A 19,243-nucleotide genomic window follows, 5' to 3' on the forward strand; every position below is an offset into this window, starting at 1 on the left:
AGACACTTCCCCAGCTTCATTGCCCTTCTCTGGACATGCTCCAGCACCTCAACGTCCTTCTTGGCGTGAGGAGCCCAAAACCAAAGCCAGTACTCGTGGTGTGGCCTCAGCAGTGCTAAGTACAGGGCAACAATCACTGCCCTGGTCCTGCCAAGACCCTATTGCTGATCCAGCCCAGGATGATGTTGGCCTTCTTGGCTACCTGGGCACACTGCTAGCTCATGTTCAGCCAGCTGCTGACCAACACCCCCCAGGCCCCTTTCCCCCAGGCAGCTTTCCAGCCACTTTTTCCCCAAACCTGAAGAGTTGCAGCTGATCATTTTCACCAATTTTCATAGCTGAGGCCCATCTCTTCATGTTTCCACTACCTGAGCATGCTTCTCTGCTTGAGCAGCAGGCATCCCCAAAGCCTGCTGCTGGGTGCACAGAAAACCACAGCACAAACCATCTGCTGCCACCACTGTTGGCACCGAGAATCATAGAGGCCACCACCAGTAAACACAGAGTCACAGAAGCATTCAGGTTGGAGCAGACCCTGGGGATCACCAAGTTCAACCCAGAACCCTGCTCTGCAAGGGTCAGCCCTAAACCATACCCCCAAGCACCACATCCAAACCACCTTCAAACACCTCCAGGGTTGGGGACTCCACCACCTCCCCTGGGCAGCACATTCCAATGCCTGACCACTCCCTCAGTGAAGAAATGGTTCCTAATGTCCAGTCTGAACCTACCCAGTCACAGCTTGAGGCTGCTCCCTCTTGTTCTATCACTAATCACCTGTGAGAAGAGACCAGCAGCAGCCTCTCCACAGCCTCCTTTCAGGTAGCTGTAGAGAGCCAGGAGGTCTCCCCTCAGCCTCCTCTCTTTCACACTAACCATCCCCAGCTCCTGCAGTTGCTCCTCATCAGATTTATTCTCCAGGCCCTTCCCAGCTTCCCTGCCCTCCTCTGCCCTGGCTCCAGCACCTCCACACCTCTCCTGTATTGAGGTGCCCCAAACTGGACACAGCACTCAAGGTGTGGCCTCCCCAGAGCTGAGCACCAGGGGACAATCCCCTCCCTGCTCCTGCTGGACACAGCATTTCTGATCCCAGCCAGGATGCCTTTGGCTTTCTTGGGCACACTGCTGGCTCCTATTCAGTTGCCTGTCCATTAGAACCCCCAGGTCCCTTTCTGCCAGCAGCTTTCCAGCCACACTGCCCCAAGCCTGCAGCGTTGCTTGGGGTTGCTGTGACCCAAGTGCAGGACCTCACTTGACCTTGTTGAAGCTCAGACCATTAACACTGGCCATGGATCCGATCCATCCAAGCCCCTCTGCAGAGCCTCCCTACCCTGGTGCAGAGCAACACTCCCACCTAACTTGGTGTCATCTGCAAACTTACTGCTGACACACTTTCTGTCTTCATCAAGGTCATCAATAATGTTAAACAGAAGTGGTCCCAACAGTGAGCCCTGAGGAACATTCCACACAACCTATCAGCCCTGAGCAGAGGCCACCAGGCCAGAATGAGCTGTGAGAAGCTTTAGTGCACTGCTCTTCAGGCTTGCACACTACAACATGCCAGAGCACTTTCGTGGGGGCACATGGAGAACCACACAGAATCATCAACCAGGTTGGAAGAGACCTCCAAGGTCATCAAGTCCAGCCCATCACCCAGCCCTAACTAATCAACCAGACCATGGCACTAAACACCTCATCCAGGCTGGACTTAAACACCCCTAGGGATGCTGACCCCAGCCCCTCCCTGGGCAGCACATCCCAATGGGCAAGCTCTCTTCCTGGGAAGAATTTCTTCCTAAGATCAAGCCTCAACTTCCCCCTGAGCAGCTTGAGACTGTGTCCTCTTGTGCTGTTGCTGCTTGCCTGGGAGAAGAGACCAACCCCCATGCTGTAATGTCCTTCCCCTCCCTCAGTGCAACACATCTGAGGCTGCTCCATAAAGTCATGCAGGAGGAAAGATGCAGACATCCTCTGGCACAGGCAGCAGGCCCTGTGTGCTCAGGAAGAGCTCAGGTTCGGCCTCATGACTGTCTGAATCTGATCTCACAGAACTCCAGAATGCACTGGGTTGAAAGGAACCTCTAAAGGTTACCCCCCCTCCCCTGCAGTGAGCAGGGACATCCCCAAATAGATCAGGCTGCTCAGAGCCCCATCAAGTATAACCTTCAGTCTCCCAAGGGCTTTCATCACCTCCCTGGGCAACCTGTTCCAGTGCTTCACCACCCTCATAGCAAAGGACTTCTTCCTAATGTCCAGTCTAAATCTGTCCTTCTCTAGTTTAAAACCACTGCCCCTTGTCCACTTGCTGCATGCCCTTGTAAATTAATTCACCAAGGAAGGGGCTGGAATCCTGTTCCTGAACCAAGGGGCAATTATTAACTTGGCCAAAGAGGACCAAGTTTTCATCCTGTTCCAAGGGCAGCACAGCAGCACATCGAGCTGCCACTGAGTTTCAGCTCAACACTGTAGGCTCCCATCAGGTACTCCCTGGAGCTTTCTCTTCTCAGGGTTATTCAGCATGGAGAAGAGCAGGCTCCAGGGAGACCTTACAGCAGCCTTGCAGTACCTGAAGGGGGCCTACAAGGAAGCTGGGGAGGGACCTTTTGCAACGGCTCGTAGTGATAGGACGAGGGGGAGTGATTTTGAGCTGGAAGAGGGCAAATTCAGGCTGGATATGAGGGAATAAAATCTTTACAGTGAGGGTGGTGAAACTCAGGAACAGGTTGCCCAGGCAAGTTGTGGACTCTCCCTTCCTGGAGGTGTTTCAAGACCAGGTTGGATGAGGCCTTAAGCAGCCTGGTCCAGTGGAATGTGTACCCTGCCCATGGCAGGGGGGGTTGGAACTGGATGGTCTCTAAGGTCCCTTCCACCCCAAACCATTCCATGATTCTGTAACTGGGTTTCATGTTGGATGCCACATGGTACCTGAGCACACTACTGGGCAATTATGTTTCCAAAGCTCTGAAAAAGAACCTTAGAAAAGATCCCCAAAGTGCTCAAAGCACATCTGCCATCCCCAGCTCTGCTGACTGCTTTGTCATTTTCTTCTGGGCTTTGTTCAGTGACACCTCCACGCCCCCACCCCCCCAGCCTTGCAGGGCCAATGGAAAAGCCACAAAAGCATTTCCTGATCAGCAGGACTGCTTGGCATGCATTCATCAGTAAGGGTGAGGGATACACACCACTTGGATCTTTCCTGAAGAGAGTGTTCATGACTGTGGCATGCAGCTTCACCCTGTCCCACTCTTTCAGCATCAGGCCAGAGGCTACGAACCGTTCCACCAGCCGGTCAGCGATCACCTGCAGCCTGGGAAGGCAAAACAGAGGAAAGAACAGAGCAGTGCAAAGCAAGGAGAAACCTCTGCAGCGTCAGCTTTTCCAGCCAGGGAGGGCAGCATGTGTGAAATGAAGTCCCTGCACACTCACAGGGAAAGGCAGCTTGGGATGGAAAGCAAACAGAGCCATCAGGACTCGGCGCTAAGGCGAGAAGCTCTGTCTGCTTGCAAAGCCTCCTGCTGCAAATGTTCCACGGAGAGGGGCAAATATAGCACTGCAGAGAGCTTCTTCACACTGACAGATGTTATTGAGGCTCACAGGATTCATCTCTCCCCTGCCAGCAAGCACAATGTGACTCTTCTTACAAATGCTGAAACCTGCTCTGCTCAGGGACTGCGCTGGGCTGGAGCTCAGACCCTCTCTGTCCCAAACAAACAGCCCAGTGGCTGGGCTTAGACAGTGGGAGAGCCCAGAACAGGGTGCAGAGGACAGAAACCCAGACAGCACATCCTGGTGAGGGCTCCAGCTCTGGAGCTCCTCATAAGCAGACTGGTCTGCATCAGGAACAGTGTGGCCAGCAGGAGCAGGGAGGTCATTGTGCCCCTGGACTCAGCACTGCTTAGGCCACACCTTGAGTCCTGTGTCCAGTTCTGGACCCCTCAGGTTAGGAAAGATGTTGACTTGCTGGAAGGTGTCCAGAGAAGGGCAACAAAGCTGGGGAGGGGTCTGGAGCACAGCCCTGTGAGGAGAGGCTGAGGGAGCTGGGGTTGCTTAGCCTGCAGAAGAGGAGGCTCAGGGGAGACCTTCTTGCTCTCTCCAACTCCCTGAAGGGAGGTTGTAGCCAGCTGGGGGTTGGGCTCTTCTCCCAGGCACCCAGCACCAGAACAAGAGGACACAGTCTCAGGCTATGCCAGGGGAGGTTTAGGCTGGAGGTGAGAAGAAAGTTCTTCCCAGAAAGAGTGCTTGGCCATTGGGATGTGCTGCCCAGGGAGGTGGTGGAGTCCCCATCCCTGGAGGTGTTTAGGAAGAGCCTGGATGGGGTGCTTGGTGCCATGGTTGAGTTGATTAGGTGGTGCTGGGTGATAGGTTGGACTCAGTGATGTCAAAGGTCTCTTCCAACTTGGTCCAGTCCATTCCACTCAATTCCATTCCATTCCATTCCATTCCATTCCAAGGACTTACTGCCACCTTGCTGCCTGGCCTCAGTCAGGGATGAAAGCAGCCCTGTGTGTGGTAGTTTTGGGCTATGCCTTCCATTTTTTCCCCAGATCTTGAACAGCAAGTAGCAAAATGCAAATAAATCACCATTGGGTGTGGAGAAGGAAATCAAGATCATTCTAAACCCTCCCATTGGAGAGCTAAGGAACTCAAAACTGGCTGTACCAAAACAATCCTTCTTCTCTTCTCACTCCCTCACTCTGGAGAGACCCTAACTTGCTTCTGCTTGACTCTGGCTGCACTGTTTGGGTATTAACTTCTCTGCTTCTGTCTCTTGTCCCTTCTTTAGTAGCAGGGTGTGAGGGGGTAGCAGAAAGGGAGAAGCTAGTCCTTGACCAGGGAGGGGGGTGTGCTGTTTGTTAGCTGTAAATCCCTGTCAATATTGTAACTCCTGGGTATTTGGTACATCTTCACTGCATCCCACTGTGGATTGTAGCTTTGCTTGTAAACACAGCTTCCATTTGCTTCCAACTGAGCTGCTCTGGCAAAGCTCATGGTGGTGGGGGGGGGAATTTCAACCCACCACACCATGGCTGCCAGGATCTGTCCTAGGACAGGCAGGAGGAGGAGGCAGGTGATCAGAACAGTGCACTGACATCCCTTATGACTAAAGAGCTGAAGGAACTTCCAGCCTGCTGCTCTCCACTACGCATTACCTGCAGAGCCCCAGCCTTACCAAGACTGTGCTAGAATGAGAGCTTCCCATCCCCCAAAGCATGGCAAGAGAGTACACAGAAGAATGTGGGGGCTCCTCTCACTGCATCCAAGGGATCAGACAGCTTTCTGCTCCAGCAGGTCCCACCTCTGTGGCGTCTCAGCTGCAGCTGGAGAGGCAGAGCGTGCGTGGCCCCTGCGAGGCCGGCCCCCAGAGCCTGGGGCTGCCATGCTCCAGATGCCAGCTCCTACCCCGATGCCACCTTTGTGTGCTGCCCCTCAAGGGCTGCTGGCCCTGCTGTGAGGACTTCAGGCCTCTCAATCACCAATCCTCACAGATTTCTACCCCTTGCTGGCTACACCTCAGCGCCTGTTACCGTTAGCAATGACAAAGATTAAACGCCGACCATTAAGGACAAGGCTGAAACCAATTAAGGGAGAAGAGCTGAAGTGAGAATGCTGCTTCATGGCCTTATAAAGTTAATCAAGGAAATAAAACAAATTAGAAGGAATTACAATGGAAATGAGCTGCCACGTGGGAGGCATCAGAGCATGATCCCTCTCTCTCGGGCTGAGCCACTCTGTGTGCAGCAGGGCTGGCCAGCCCCCAGCTCCGTCTGCAGTTACGCAAGCGAGGTCAGGGTAAACCAAATCTCCTGCTTTGCAGCTTTAAGCTGATCAAGATCAGCCAAAGATCAGGAAGGAACTCCACCCCTCAGCCACGCCAGGAGGAGCTAGAAGAGGTCTTGCATGAGACAGGAAGGCACACACCTCTCTCCACCAGCAGCTGCAGCAGTCTGACCCGGCAGAGCAAACCGCGTGGCTGCTGCTCTCAGCCTTGCAGCCGAGAAGCTGCTCCCTGCCTGCACTCCCCCCGGAATCGTGGAATCAGAGAACTGGCAGGGCTCTAAGGGACCTCAAGCTCAGCCAGCTCCAAACCCCTGCCATGGCCAGGGACACCTCACACCACAGCAGGTTGCTCACAGCCACCTCCAGCCTGGCTGCAAACACCTCCAGGCAGGAGGCTGCCACCACCTCCCTGGGCAGCCTGTGCCAGGCTCTCACCAACCCTCCTGGGGAACAACTTCTTCCTCACAGCCAATCTCAATCTGCCCATTTCTATTTCTTTCCATTACCCCTAGTCCCACCATTACCTGACATCCATCTCCCCCAAGCAAAGCACAGCAGGTTTTAGAAGGCAAAGAGGTGCAGGGAGCTGCTCAGCAGCGACCCATTCAGCAGGTCACAAAACAGAGCACAGCTTTCTGGAGGGATCACCATGTGTCCTCTCTTCATAATCACCTGGAATCTCCAAGGAAGCAAAAGCAGCTTTCACTGCTCTCCAGCAACACATCTTCCTTCTCCACTCCAAAGCTAAATGGTTTCTGGATGCTTGCTTATAGTTAAAGAACTGTATTAGGGGAGAAGTGAGAGGTGGGTCCATGCCAACCTAATAAGGTTCAACAAGGCCAAGGGCAAGGTCCTGCAGCTGGGTTGAGGCAACCCCAGGCACTGCTATAGGCTGGGCAGGGAATGGCTTGAGAGCAGCCCTGAAGAAAAGGCCTTGGGGGTGCTGGGGGAGGAGAAGCTCCCCAGGAGCCAGCAGGGAGCACTTGCAGCCCAGAGAGCCAAGCAGAGCCTGGGCTGCAGCAAGAGAAGTGTGGCCAGCAGGGCAGGGAGGGGATTCTGCCCCTCTGCTCCACTCTGCTGAGACCACAGCTGCAGCTCTGGGGCCAGTTCTGGAGCCTCTGTGCCAGGAAGGATCTGGAGGTGCTGGAAGGTGTCCAGAGCAGGGCCAGGAGGAGGAGCAGAGGGCTGGAGCTGCTCTGCTATGGAGACAGACTGAGGGAGTTGGGGTGGTGCAGGCTGGAGAGGAGAAGGCTCCCAGGAGACCTTCTGGTGGCCTTCCAGGATCTGCAGGGGGCTACAGGAAAGCTGGGGAGGGACTTTTGAGGGTGTCAGGGAGTGATAGGACTGGGGGGGATGGAGCAGAACTAGAAGTGGGGAGATTGAGATTGGCTGTGAGGAAGAAGTTGTTCCCCAGGAGGGTGGTGAGAGCCTGGCACAGGTTGCCCAGGGAGGTGGTGGAAGCCTCCTGCCTGGAGGTGTTTGCAGCCAGGCTGGAGGTGGCTGTGAGCAACCTGCTGTGGTGTGAGGTGTCCCTGCCTATGGCAGGGGGTTGGAGCTGGCTGAGCCTTGAGGTCCCTTCCAGCCCTGCCAGTTCTCTGAAGTGCCAGATGAATTAATTTGCAGGTGAGGGCAGGACTGGCCTCAGCCAAGACTAAAAGCTTGCAATCATTTGGCCCTCTCTGAGCACACCACTAAGCAAGAAAGCTGTTGAGAAAGAGCAGTTGAGCAGCCTCCAGGTGCCACAGAAAGCACCAGATCTGGGTTTGTTCACAACCTCAACTAGCAGAGGAGACATCAGGCCTCTCTCAGGAGGGTGAGTGAGAGCTGTTTTTTCAAGGCAAGGTGGATTTGAAGACCTCCTTTCTGTCCCCTGCCAAAACCAGCTCTGCCACCCCTAATGCACATCAGCACTGTGGCCAAGCAGGCTCTCAGCAGAAGGCTTAGGGCTGGCATCTGAAGCAGCTTGCAGTGCTAGCACCAACAATTCAAGCTGTCTCCAGGCACAGGCAGCCATCCCTGGCTTGCTTTAGGCCCTGCTTTGCAGAATCCCTCCCCCAGCTCCTCAGGTCACAGACTTGTTTTCAGGTGCCAGCAGACTCTCAAGGACTGCACCTCAGATGATCAGAGCTTGGTCACTCAGGAGAAGAGAGGTCCACACCTCAGCTCTCAGAGGTGATACTTTGGGTGCTTTCCAGAACACATCCAGTTCAGTACATGTGGGCCATCCAGTGTCTGCCTCTGTCTCACCTTCCTGAGCACTCCTCCCTGCACTTGTGTCTCCTGGCTGATCTCTGGCTTGGCCTGGCTCTCCACCCACCCTGTTGGTTCTGTCTTACCTCTTTCAGACTTCAAAGTGGAAGAGCCACAAAGAGGAAAAGATTTCCATCCCTACTGCCTCCCAGCACCTCTTGCATTTCCATTTTCCCACCCACTTCCCATCTCTCGCTTCACCACAGCCTCCAAAGTGCTTTTGAGCAGGAGCTCTCCCCTTGGCTGCCCAGCCCCTGGGGAAAGGAGATGCCAGAGCACGTCCTCTCTTCCCTGAGCCAGTCCCTGCGTGCAGCCTCCCTCCTCCAGCTGCACAGCTCCATGCTCCCCTGCTGGCTCCTGCTGTCCTCTAGCAACAGGAACAGACTCAAAAGGGCAGCCCTGCCAGGAAGAGACGAGACTAAGGCTCAGGGAGAGAAGGCTCAAGCTCATTTTGGCTGCTGCCCTGCCACTTCTGCACCCACCTCACAACCAGCAGCACAGAGTACAACAGCTCTCATGCTTCCCCAGTCTTCCCAGTAAAGCACTGTGAGAGAAGATGGTGCTTACTGGTGACTTGTCAAAAGCAGGATGGAGGCAGGTTGTCCAGAGGCTGTAGAGCTCAAGCCACCAGCCAGAGTGCAGGACAGCACAAAGGCACTGACACCAGCCAGGCTGGGAGAGCTCACACCAGCAGCTCAGAAGGCAGACATCTTTCACAGCCAGCCTGCTCCAGGCTGCTGACAGACACAACCCCCAACTCTGTAACCAAGGCATGCTTTTCTGAGGACCTTCTGGTCTTAACTGGGGTTTAAGAATAATTAAGTGCTGCAGAATATGCCAGGCTGTCCAGATTAATCTGGGCTGCAGGGTGGGAACTAGACAGCAGAGGCCAAGCTGTTCTGCCTTCTCAGTCATCCCAGGAGCATCTCCCTGGCCATCCTCTCACCTCATCAGCCACGACACCATCATTCAAGCTGACAAACTGCTGCAGAGACAAATGACATCTTTCAGCTGCACCACCAGTGACTGATTGAAAGAGCAAACACATCACTGCCTTAACTGGTTTAGGAAGCAAGAATGACTTCATCTTCCACTGACTGTTGGCCCAAGGACTGCTAAGCAGTACCCACCAGCTTCAGAGGGCTTCTTGGGCACACTGACGTGGCATGTGGAGGAGCAAGGAAGGAAAGGAGCATGAGCAGCAAAGCTGGGGAGGGGTCTGGAGCACAGCCCTGTGAGGAGAGGCTGAGGGAGCTGGGGTTGCTTAGCCTGCAGAAGAGGAGGCTCAGGGGAGACCTTCTTGCTCTCTCCAACTCCCTGCAGGGAGGTTGTAGCCAGGTGGGGGTTGGTCTCTTCTCCCAGGCACCCAGCAGCACAACAAGAGGACACAGTCTCAAGCTGTGCCAGGGGGAAGTTTAGAATAGAAGAGAAGAGAATAAACCAGCTTGGAAAAGACCTTTGAGATCATTGAGTCCAACCTATCACCCAGCACCATCTGATCAACTCAACCATGGCACCAAGCACCCCATCCAGACTCTTCCCAAACACCTCCAGTGATGGGGACTCCACCACCTCCCTGGGCAGCACATCCCAATGGCCAATCTCTCTTGCTGGGAAGAACTTCTTCCTAACCTCCAGCCTAAACCTCCCCTGGCACAGCTTAAGGCTGTGTCCTCTTGTTCTGGTGCTGGTGGGAGGTGTTTAAGTCCAGCCTGGAGGAGGCACTTAGTGCCATGGTCTGGTTGATTAGTTAGGGCTGGTGATGGGTTGGAGTTGGTGATCTTGGAGGTCTCCCAAGCTGGTTGAGTCTGTGGCATGGGGAACTCACCTGTCTGAGCCATCCTTCATGTGGACTTTGGCATACAGGACGTCAACCACGGCAGGGTCATCGTTCATGTACTCCACGCCGGCCACCTCCACGGTCAGGGGCTCACCTCCAGCAATCTGCCTGAAGTGCAAACCAGGGAATCACAGAACAGTGTGGGTTGGGAGGGGCCTTGAGAGGGCATCTTGTCCAACCCCCCTGCAGTCAGCAGGCACTTCTGCAAGCAGAGCAGGCTGCTCAGAGCCCCAGAGAAGCTGACAAGTGCCACACAACATCACACCTGCTTTTGAGAAGCATGGCAGTCCTTGTGCACCGCAGTGTTTGGCCTTCCTAAAGGAATGACATCAACTACCTTTGATCCTAAGTGGGACTTCAGTGGGGTGGTGAACTCCACTGAGGACTTCTCTTTCCTATGTCTTTCAGGTTGGTTGCACAAGCAGCTGAACAGGAGCCAGCAGTGTGCCCAGGTGCCCAAGAAAGCCAGTGGCATCCTGGCTTGGATCAGAAATGCTGTGTCCAGCAGGAGCAGGGAGGGGATTGTCCCCTGGGGCTCAGCTCTGTGTACCTCAAGTACTGTGTTCAGTGTTGGGCACTTCAGGACAAGCTGGAGAAGAGCCTGGAAAATAAATCTTAGGAAGAGCAACTGAAGGAGCTGGGGAGGGTTAGGCTGAAGGGAGACCTCCTGGCTCTCTACAACTACCTGAAAGGAGGCTGTGGAGAGGCTGCTGCTGGTCTCTTCTCACAGGTAATTAGTGATAGAACAAGAGGGGATGGCCTCAAGCTGTGACTGGGTAGGTTCAGACTGGACACTAGGAAGAATTTTTTCACAGCAGGAATGGTCAGGAATGTGCTGCCCAGGTGGGTGGTGGAGTCACCAACCCTGGATGTGTGTCAAGGTGGTTTGGATGTGGTGCTTGGGGATATGGTTTAGGGCTGACCCTTGCAGGGCAGGGTTCTGGGTTGGGCTTGGTGATCCCCAGGGTCTGCTCCAACCTGAATGCTTCTGTGACTCTGCACTGAAAAAAAGCCAACACAGAAGCCCTCCCTGCTCTCTACAGCACCAAAGGCTCCAGCAGCTGTTGTCTCATCATCCCCAACAATTGAATTCCTACATTCAGAGGTTTAGACAAATATTGAAGTCAGCTTGTCTCTGTCCACAGGATATGTCAGTGCAGAGATCTCCATTATGGTCCAGAAGACTCACTGGCAGTAAAATGGTTCCAGTTCTCACTCCAGGGAAGCCTTCCCTGTGAGCACAGCAACCATAGAATCCCAGAACCACAGAATGGTTTGGGTTGGGAAGGGACTTCTAAAGCACTCTAGAGATCCACAGCTCCACCAGCTCTCCACATCCAGCTGCTTTTTGATGGAATGGTTTGGGTGGGAAGGGACATTTAAAGGCCATCCAGTCCAACCCTGCACTCAGAAGGGACACCTGCAACTACAGCAGGCTGTTCACAGCCTCGAACAAGCTGACCTGCAATGATTCCAGGGATGGAGCATCTACAACCTCTCTGGGCAGCCTGGGCCAATGTCTCACCACTGTCAGTGTAAAGCATGTCATCTTCTATCTAGTTTAAATCTCTTTTGGTTTAAAACCATTGCCCCTTGTCCTGTCTCCACAGGACCTGTCTGTCCCCAGCATTCCTGTAGACCCTTTTATGTACTAAAGGTCCCAGTAAGGTCTCCCTGGAACTTTCTCTTCTCCAGGCTGAACAATCCCAGCTCTCTCAGCCTGTCCTTGTAGGAGAGGTGCTCCAGCCCTCTGATCATCTTCATGGATGGTTTGGAAAGTTAGAAGCAGCTGCCAATGTCTCCACAGACAGCACGGGGAGGGACCTGGGGGTGCTGATTGACAGCTGCCTAAACATGAGCCAGCAGTGTGCCCAGGGGGCCAAGGCGGCCAATGGCATCCTGGCCTGTATCAGGAACAGTGTGGCCAGCAGGAGCAGGGAGGTCATTGTGCCTCTGGACTCTGCATTGGTTAGGCCACACCTTGAGTCCTGTGTCCAGTTCTGGGCCCCTCAGGTTAGGAAGGACATTGAGAGACTTGAAGGTGTCCAGAGAAGGGCAACAAGGCTGGGGAGAGGCCTTGAGCACAGCCCTGTGAGGAGAGGCTGAGGGAGCTGGGGTTGCTTAGCCTGGAGAAGAGGAGGCTCAGGGGTGACCTCATTGCCCTCTACAACTACCTGAAAGGAGGTTGTAGACAGGTGGGGGTTGGTCTCTTCTCTCTAGCAACCAGTCCCAGAACAAGAGGACACAGTCTCAAGCTGTGCCAGGGGAAGTTTAGGCTGGAGGTGAGGAGAAAGTTCTTCACTGAGAGAGTTGTTGGAATGTGCTGCCCAGGGAGGTGGTGGAGTCCCCATCCCTGGAGGTGTTCAACAGGGGATTGGATGTGGCACTTGGTGCCATGGTTTAGTCATGAGGTCTGTGGTGACAGGTTGGACTGGATGATCTTTGAGGTCTCTTCCAACCTTGGTGATACTGTGAGGCACTGATGTGCTGCACTTCCCAAACAGAGCTAAAGCAAGCACAGAGCTCCAGTAGAAGACACATCAATAGCGTTGTACATGTGCAGAACACGGACTGTTCTGTGTGCTCCTTCTCACTCCTCAGGGAAATGCCTCAGGAGGAGCATGAAGGATGGCTGGACAGAGGGGAACCTCATGAAGTTCAGCATGGGCAAGTGTAGGGTCCTGCACCTGGGAGGAGTAACCTCCTGCACCAGTACAGGTGAGGGGTGACCTGCTGGAAGGCAGCTCTGTGGAGAAGGATCTGGGAGTGCTGGTGGACAAGAAGTTCATCAGGAACCAGCACTGTGCTCTTGTGGCCTAGAAGGCCACTGGAGTGCATCAGGAAGAGTGTGGCCAGCAGGTTGTGAGAGGTTTTCTCCCCTTCTGCTCTGGCCTAGTGAGGCCACATCTGGAGTACCAGGTCTAGTTCTGGGCACTCCAGTTCAAGAAGAGGGGACAAGAGCAGCTCTGTGAGGAAGAAAGGCTGAGAGACCTGGAGCTCTTCAGCCTGGAGAAGAGCAGCCTGAGGAGGGATCTGTCAATGCTGATCAAGAGCTAAAGGGCAGCCAATAAAGATGGGGCCAGCCTCTTTTCAGTGGTGCCCAGCAACAAGAGAAGAGGCAACAGGTAAACACTGGAACCCAGGAAGTTCCATCTGAACACGAAGTTCTTCCCTATGAGGGTGTTGGAACACTGGAACAGGTTGCCCAGAGAGGTGGTTGAGGTCCCTTCCCTGGAGGTATTGCAGGTGAGGCTCAGCAAGGCCCTGGGCAGCCTGATCTAGCTGGGGATGTCCCTGCTGAGTGCGGGAGGTCAGACGGGATGACTTTGGAGGTCCCTTCCAGCCTGGACCATTCCATCATTCAATTCCTTTGCTGTGAGGGTGCAGGACCCCCGGAGCAGGCTGCCCAGAGAGCTTGTGCTCCAGCCTTCTCTTGTGATCATGACACAAGGTCTCCAGCTCGTTGCTTTTGGCTGTGAAAAGCGCTGGGCGCTGGAGGCAGCTCTTGAGTGCGTCTCAGCACCCGCTCGGAAGGGCTGGAAGCAAACAGAGCTGCTCTCCAACACCAGCTCCACCTCCTCCAGCAGGAAGGTGAAACCCAAAATGCCTGCTGGAGAGAAGATGCCCTCCCATAGCTGCAGACACACTGTGAAGTGTTTCTGCTTCCACACACTCTGCCCTCCTCGCCTCTCCCGGCGGAGCGTGGCAGGGAGGCAGAGCGCCGCAGCCAGAGCTCCCAAGCGCTGCTGACAGAGTGTCTGGGCAGGCACAAGGCATGAACACCAGCTCACAAAGGGAGCCTGACTTTGCTCTGACCTTGCTCACTTTTCAGCTTGCCTTTGAGATTCTCAGCCAAGCATCCCAGGAGGCTGTGATTTCTAAACCAGGGCTATAAGGGCACAGCTTCCCTCAAGTGGCACTGCCTCTGTTTGGCAGATTCAGTGCAAGCCAGCTAAGGTTTGGGAGCCTAAACCCACTGCCAAAGTACATTTCTGTGGCTGTGGCAAGGGAAGTCATCAAACCATTTCAGTTGGAAAAGACCTTTGAGATTGAGTGAAGCTTCAAGAGAAGTGTGGCCAGCAGGGTGAGAGAGGTGATTCTGCTCAGCTCTGCTGAGACCTCACCTGGAGCTCTGAGTCCAGTTCTGGAGCCCCTAGTACAAGACAGATCTGGAGGGGCTGCAGTGTGTCCAGAGAAGGGCCATGAGGATGAGCAGAGGGCTGGAGCTGCTCTGCCATGGAGACAGACTGAGGGAGTTGGGGCTGTTCAGTCTGGAGAGGAGAAGGCTCCCAGGAGACCTAATTGTGGCCTTCCAGGATCTGAAGGGAGCTACAGGAAAGCTGGGGAGGGACTGTTTAGGATGTCAGGACTAGGGGGAATGGATCCAAGCTAGAGGAGGAGAGATTGAGATTGGCTGTGAGGAAGAAGTTGTTCCCCATGAGGGTGGTGAGAGCCTGGCACAGGTTGCCCAGGGAGGTGGTGGAAGCCTCCTGCCTGGAGGTGTTTGCAGCCAGGCTGGATGTGGCTGTGAGCAACCTGCTGTGGTGTGAGGTGTCCCTGCCCATGGCAGGGGGTTGGAGCTGGCTGAGCCTTGAGGTCCCTTCCAGCCCTGACAGTTCTGTGACCATTGAGACCAACCATTCTCTAACTCTACCAAGTCTGGTGCTAAACCATTTCCCTCTGCACCACATCTCTGGCTTTTAAACACCTCCAGGGCTGGGGATACACCTACCTCCCTGGGCAGCTTGTTCCAGTGCTGGAGAATTCTTTCAGGGAAGAAGTTTCTTCTAATGTTCAGCCTAAGCTTCCCCTGGAGCAACTTGAGGCCATGTTCTCTTGCCCTCTCTCTCATTATTCCAGTGCTTGAGAACCCTTTCAGTGAAGAAGGTTCTTCCAGAACCCAATCTAAACCTCCCCTGCTGCAACTTGAGGCCACTTCCTCTTGCCCTATTGCTTCTTTCTTGGGAGAACAGACCAACCCCCACCTGACTCCAGCCTCCTTTCAGGGAGTTGTAAAGAAGAAGGTGGTCTCCCCTCAGCCTCCTTTTCTCCAGGCTGAGCAGCCCCAGGTCCCTCAGCCGCTCCTCACCAGCCCTGCTCTCCAGACCTAAAGGTTACCTCCGGGTGTTGATTTCCCCTCCACTAAAGGCAGAGTAAAGGGAGAGTAAAGATTTTCTCCCCCTTGGTTCAACAAAGTTGGGAGGCAGCTGGCACCTTCCAAACAGTGCTGGCAGAGCCTTCTCCTGGAAACACAGGACTGAACAGCTGAGCAAGTGGAGCCATTACTGCAGAGGCAGTGGCAGGTAATGTGGGCCGTGCACCAGTTCCCACAGGTATCAGCTGGCACGGCGTGGCCAATTCTTCATGCACCAGGGCAACAAAGAAATAAATAAGGCTGGAGGGTCCCTGTGCAAAAGGCTTTGCAGGAATAAATAAAGCAATCCCTCAGGCCACCTCCAATTTCTAAGCTGAGCAGAGATAAGCTAATTACAGTGTCATTCACCCACACTGATGGTGAAAGCCCTAACATCTGCAGCTCAGTGTTAACAGGCAGCCAGAAAGCCCTGCTCCCGGAGCAGCACTGAAGGTTGCAGAGTGCTTACTTGCACAGCTCCTGCTGGTCTCCCTGCACACAGCTCCCCACGTCCAGAAATGCATGTCAAGGACACCTCAGCATCTGCAGGGAGGCGGGAGGGAAGCAGCGTGCCAGAGCCCGCTGCAGGCAACACGGCGCCCGAAGGTAAGGGAGCTCATCCTTCCTCTGCAGCAGGCAGGGGACAGCAGCAAAGCCTACCCACCCAAAGAGAATAGGGAAGCAGGTGAGGAAAAGAAAGGGGCAGAGCAGGCTTGCAGGGAGAGCTGAGGGCTGGAGCTGAGCTGCAAGATGCTGCTAGGCACTTGGGGACCACTTGCTGACTCCTACTTGCTCCCACCTGAAAGGTTTCAGCCTTTTTCTAGCACTGAAACAGACTGCTGAGCTGCTTTTCTCTCTGCTGTCCCTTCTCAAAGACAGCTTGCTGCTCTCCCTCCACACAAGCCCTTGGAGATGACATCCCCTTTTTTCCCCTCACTTACTCCACAAAGTCCTCTTTGCATCGCTGCAGGAGGTCGCAGGCTCTCTGGATCTCTTGCTCGTTCAGCAGCACCAGCGTCCCGAGGGTCAGGTGAAGCTTGGCAGGGTTCTGGAACAGGCTGCTGCTGACCCCAGGGTCCTGCAAACGAGTCAGTCAGTCACCTCTGGCTGCCTTCTCTCACAAACACACACCCCCCTCCCTCCACCAGAGGGGAAATACAACAGAGGACAGGTCCCAAGCCACTGATATCAAAGCCGGTCAGTGGTGCCAAGCCCAGCTGGAAAGCTCTGACCAGTGGAGTCCCCCAGGGATCAGTGCTGGGTCCAGTCCTGTTCAACATCTGCATCAGTGGCATTGGTGAGGGGACAGACAGACAGGCAGAGAGCCTGCTCAGCAAGTTTGCTGGTGATGCCAAACTGGGAGGTTCAGCAGAGACACCTGAAGGCTGTGAGGCCATTCAGAGACTTGGACAGAGCGGAGAGCTGGGCAGAGAGGAACCTGATGAGGTCCAACGAGGATGATGCAGAGTCCTGTGCCTGGGAAGGAAGGACAGACTGCACCAGTACAGGTTGGGAGGTGACCTGCTGGAGAGCAGCCCTGGAGAAGGACCTAGAAGTTCTCCATGGGAGAGCAATGTGCCCTGGTGGCCAGGAAGGCCAATGGGATCCTGGGGTGCATTCAGAGGAGAGTGCCCAGCAGGTCCAGGGAGGATCTTCCCCCCCTCTGCTCTGCCCTGCCCTGCCCTGGTGAGACCTCACCTGGAATATTGCATCGAGTTTTGGGCTCCCCAGTTCAGGAGGGACAGGGATCTGCTGGAGGGAGTCTAATGGGGGGGCTACAAAGATGCTGAAGGGACTGGAGCACTGCCCTGTGAGGAGAGGCTGAGGGCCCTGGGGCTGTTCAGTCTGGAGAAGCCTGAGAAGGGATTTAATAAATGTCTTACAAATATCTGAGGGCTGGGGGTCAGGAGGGAGGGGACAGGCTCTGCTCACCTGCACCCTGGGACAGGACAGGGGGCAATGGATAGAAACATGAAGAGGAACTTCTGCACTGTGAGGGTGCCAGAGCCCTGGAGCAGGCTGCCCAGAGAGGTTGTGGAGTCTCCTTCTCTGGAGCCTTTCCAGCCCCATCTGGATGTGTTCCTGTGTGCCCTGTGCTGGATTCTCTGCTCCTGCTCTGGCAGGGGGCTTGGACTCCATGATCTCCAGAGGTCCTTTCCAACCCCTAACACTCTGTGATCTGCATTGCTGGTGGGGTTGGTGGTGACTCAAAGTTGAATGCAGGAACAAGGTTTCCCAGGCTCTGTGAGCAGGCAAGGTGCAGCCCCCACCCCCCCCCCCCTTGCCTTTTCATCCAAGCTACTGAGCAGCAGCCTGGAAGCTCATTAAAGACAGGCTCTACCTCAGGACCCAGGAACAGCAGCTCTGCCTTGCACAGGATTTGGAGAGGAGACTTCCAGAGCTGTCCAAATGGCAGCTGCCACCAGCAGAGAACTCAGCACCAGGCAGCAGAGATTTACAGCTTGAGAGAAGTCCATTTCATGTTGGTTTTTTTGCTCAATAAAGCCGGAACCAGCTGCAGCAACAAGCTCTAAATGGTCTCTAAATCCTGTCTAAACACAGGTTGCACCTCACAACACAAGCACAGCTAATACCAGCCCTGATAATTACATTTCTCTTCTTCCCATGTGCCCTGTAGTTTGCCAAGATGAATTCAGTTTAAACTCCCTCTGCAAGAAGGGCGACGTGTTGCTGCTGGGGAAGAGCCGCTCCCAGGTGGAGCAGCGGTTACTCTCAGCTTTAAAGGCATTCACACACAAAAAAAGGCTCTTTTGTTCTAGGATATTTGTAAGAATACCTTGAGGATGGTTAACACACCCATAATAAAACAATTCTTCCCATGTAGTGGCCATTTCCCATCAGGGCATTAAATAACCTCCGCTTTGAACTGCAGAAGAAGCCACCGCCACTCGCCAGGCCACCAAAGCCTCTCTCAGGCTGAAAACTGAGGACAGCTTTGAAGTTCAGAGTTTGAAACCAGCCCTGTCAGCTGTTTAAATGCTGCAGCACCCCAGCCTGCCAGAGCTGAATGCCCCACATCCCAGCATTCTGCAATCCATACCCTTCTCTACAGCAGTGATTATGGGCTGGACTGAAGATGAGCAAGTCAGCGACACAGAGGTTCAGGGTTTCCTCCAGCAGCTCCAGGCTGGCAAAGCACTGTGCTCCCCAGAAGACAGAGAGCAGGAACCTACCTTCCACTGCTGCTGATTACTTTATTGCTGACTGAATCATAGAATGGTCTGGGTTGGTAGGGACCTCCAAAGGTCATCCAGTCCAACCCCCCTCAGTCAGCAGGGCCATCCTCAACTAGATCAGATTGCTCACAGCCTTGTCCAGCCTCACCTTGACTATCCCCAGGGATGGGGCCTCACCCACCTCCCTGGGCAACCTGTTCCAGTGCATCCTCATGGTGCAGAACTTGTTCCTAACACCCAATCTAAATCTCCTCTTCTCTCATTTCAAACCATTCCCCCTTGTCTTGTTGCCACAGGCCTTTGTAAGCAGTCCCTCTGCAGCCTTCTTGCAGCCCCCTTCAGGTACTGGCAGGCTGCTCTTAGGTCTCCCTGGAGCCTTCTCTTCTCCAGGCTGAACACCCCCAGCTCCCTCAGCCTGTCCTTGTAGCAGAGGTGCTCCAAGCCCCTGATCATTTTCATGGCCCTTTTCTGGATCTGATCCATCAGGTCCCCAAGTTGTACCATGCTGTTAGTGGCAAAGGAGGCTGCAAACCTCAGCAGCATGCTGTACTCTGCCCCTGGACTCTGCATTGGTTAGGCTGCACCTTGAGTCCTGTGTCCAGTTCTGGGCCCCTCAGTTTAAGAAGGACATTGAGACACTTGAAGGTGTCCAGAGAAGGGCAACAAGGCTGGGGAGAGGCCTTGAGCACAGCCCTGTGAGGAGAAGCTGAGGGAGCTGGGGTTGCTTAGCCTGGAGAAGAGGAAGCTCAGGGGTGACCTCATTGCCCTCTACAACTACCTGAAGGGAGGTAGGGGTTGGTCTCTTCTCCCAGGCAACCAGCGTCAGAACAAGAGGACACAGTCTCAAGCTGTGCCAGGGGAGGTTTAGACTCGAGGTGAGGAGAAAGTTCTTCACCGAGCGAGTCGTTCGTCATTGGAATGTGCTGCCCAGGGAGGTGGTGGAGTCACCGTCCCTGGAGGTGTTCAAGAGGGGATTGGATGTGGCACTTGGTGCCATGGTCTGGTCGTGAGGTCTGTTGGGACAGGTTGGACTTGATGATCCTT

General features: G+C 54.5%; 1 protein-coding gene across 2 annotated transcripts in view; it reads right to left on the reverse strand.

The window, feature by feature from the left end:
• Positions 1–19,243, reverse strand: part of ASCC1 (activating signal cointegrator 1 complex subunit 1) — a 75,110-nt gene that overhangs the window by 36,107 nt on the left and 19,760 nt on the right. For both annotated transcript variants that reach the window (XM_054174727.1, XM_054174726.1), the window contains exons 5-7: positions 15,944–16,080; positions 9,857–9,976; positions 3,183–3,307 (exon numbers count right to left, since the gene is read on the reverse strand). In XM_054174727.1, the coding sequence (XP_054030702.1) occupies positions 3,183–3,307; positions 9,857–9,976; positions 15,944–16,080 (382 nt within the window). The remainder of the gene's footprint in view (positions 1–3,182; positions 3,308–9,856; positions 9,977–15,943; positions 16,081–19,243) is intronic.

Source organism: Dryobates pubescens, chromosome 30 (genome assembly GCF_014839835.1).
Source record: "Dryobates pubescens isolate bDryPub1 chromosome 30, bDryPub1.pri, whole genome shotgun sequence".
In the NCBI taxonomy this organism is placed as follows: domain Eukaryota; kingdom Metazoa; phylum Chordata; class Aves; order Piciformes; family Picidae; genus Dryobates; species Dryobates pubescens.